Below are 509 nucleotides of genomic sequence, written 5' to 3' on the forward strand. Positions count from 1 at the left end.
AATATTTATATATCCACAGATTATGTGAAATGTTTCTTTACAGCCAAAAGCAGTATTTTTCTCCTGCATGGACAGCAGAATGTTGCCAACAAGGTTTACGCAAACAAATGTTGGAGACATGTTTATTGGTAAGTGATATTTTGTTGTTTATCGTGATTATGTATTATGTGGTAGTTTTAAGGGATGTAAAACTGCCTTTTCTTATAATGATCACATGAATATACAGATATATTTTGGTGTATTTTAATGATTTTTTTTATATAACCTCTCCTATAGCCTTATTATTGCAGTGGATTTTAATGTATTTATTATTTATTTTTCAGTAAGAAATGCAGGGAATCTGGTACCTCATGCAAACCTCTGCGGCCATGAAGAAATCACAACTGAACCAGCAGCATTAGAATTAGGTTGCATTATCAATGGCATTCGTCACGTTATTGTGTGTGGCCACTCTGATTGCAAGGTAATTATATAAAAAAAAAAAAGTACATTACCAAGGTAGGTTCTAT

The 509-nt window shown here is 32.2% G+C and overlaps 1 protein-coding gene across 1 annotated transcript in view; it reads left to right on the forward strand.

Annotated features, from left to right (window-relative positions):
- LOC119591239 (beta carbonic anhydrase 1-like) overlaps positions 1-509 on the forward strand; it is a 3,643-nt gene that overhangs the window by 1,152 nt on the left and 1,982 nt on the right. The window contains exons 2-3 of the mRNA XM_037939946.1: positions 44-128; positions 324-463. Coding sequence (XP_037795874.1) covers positions 44-128; positions 324-463 — 225 coding nt within the window. The remainder of the gene's footprint in view (positions 1-43; positions 129-323; positions 464-509) is intronic.

Source organism: Penaeus monodon, chromosome 28, assembly GCF_015228065.2.
Source record: "Penaeus monodon isolate SGIC_2016 chromosome 28, NSTDA_Pmon_1, whole genome shotgun sequence".
In the NCBI taxonomy this organism is placed as follows: Eukaryota; Metazoa; Arthropoda; class Malacostraca; order Decapoda; family Penaeidae; genus Penaeus; species Penaeus monodon.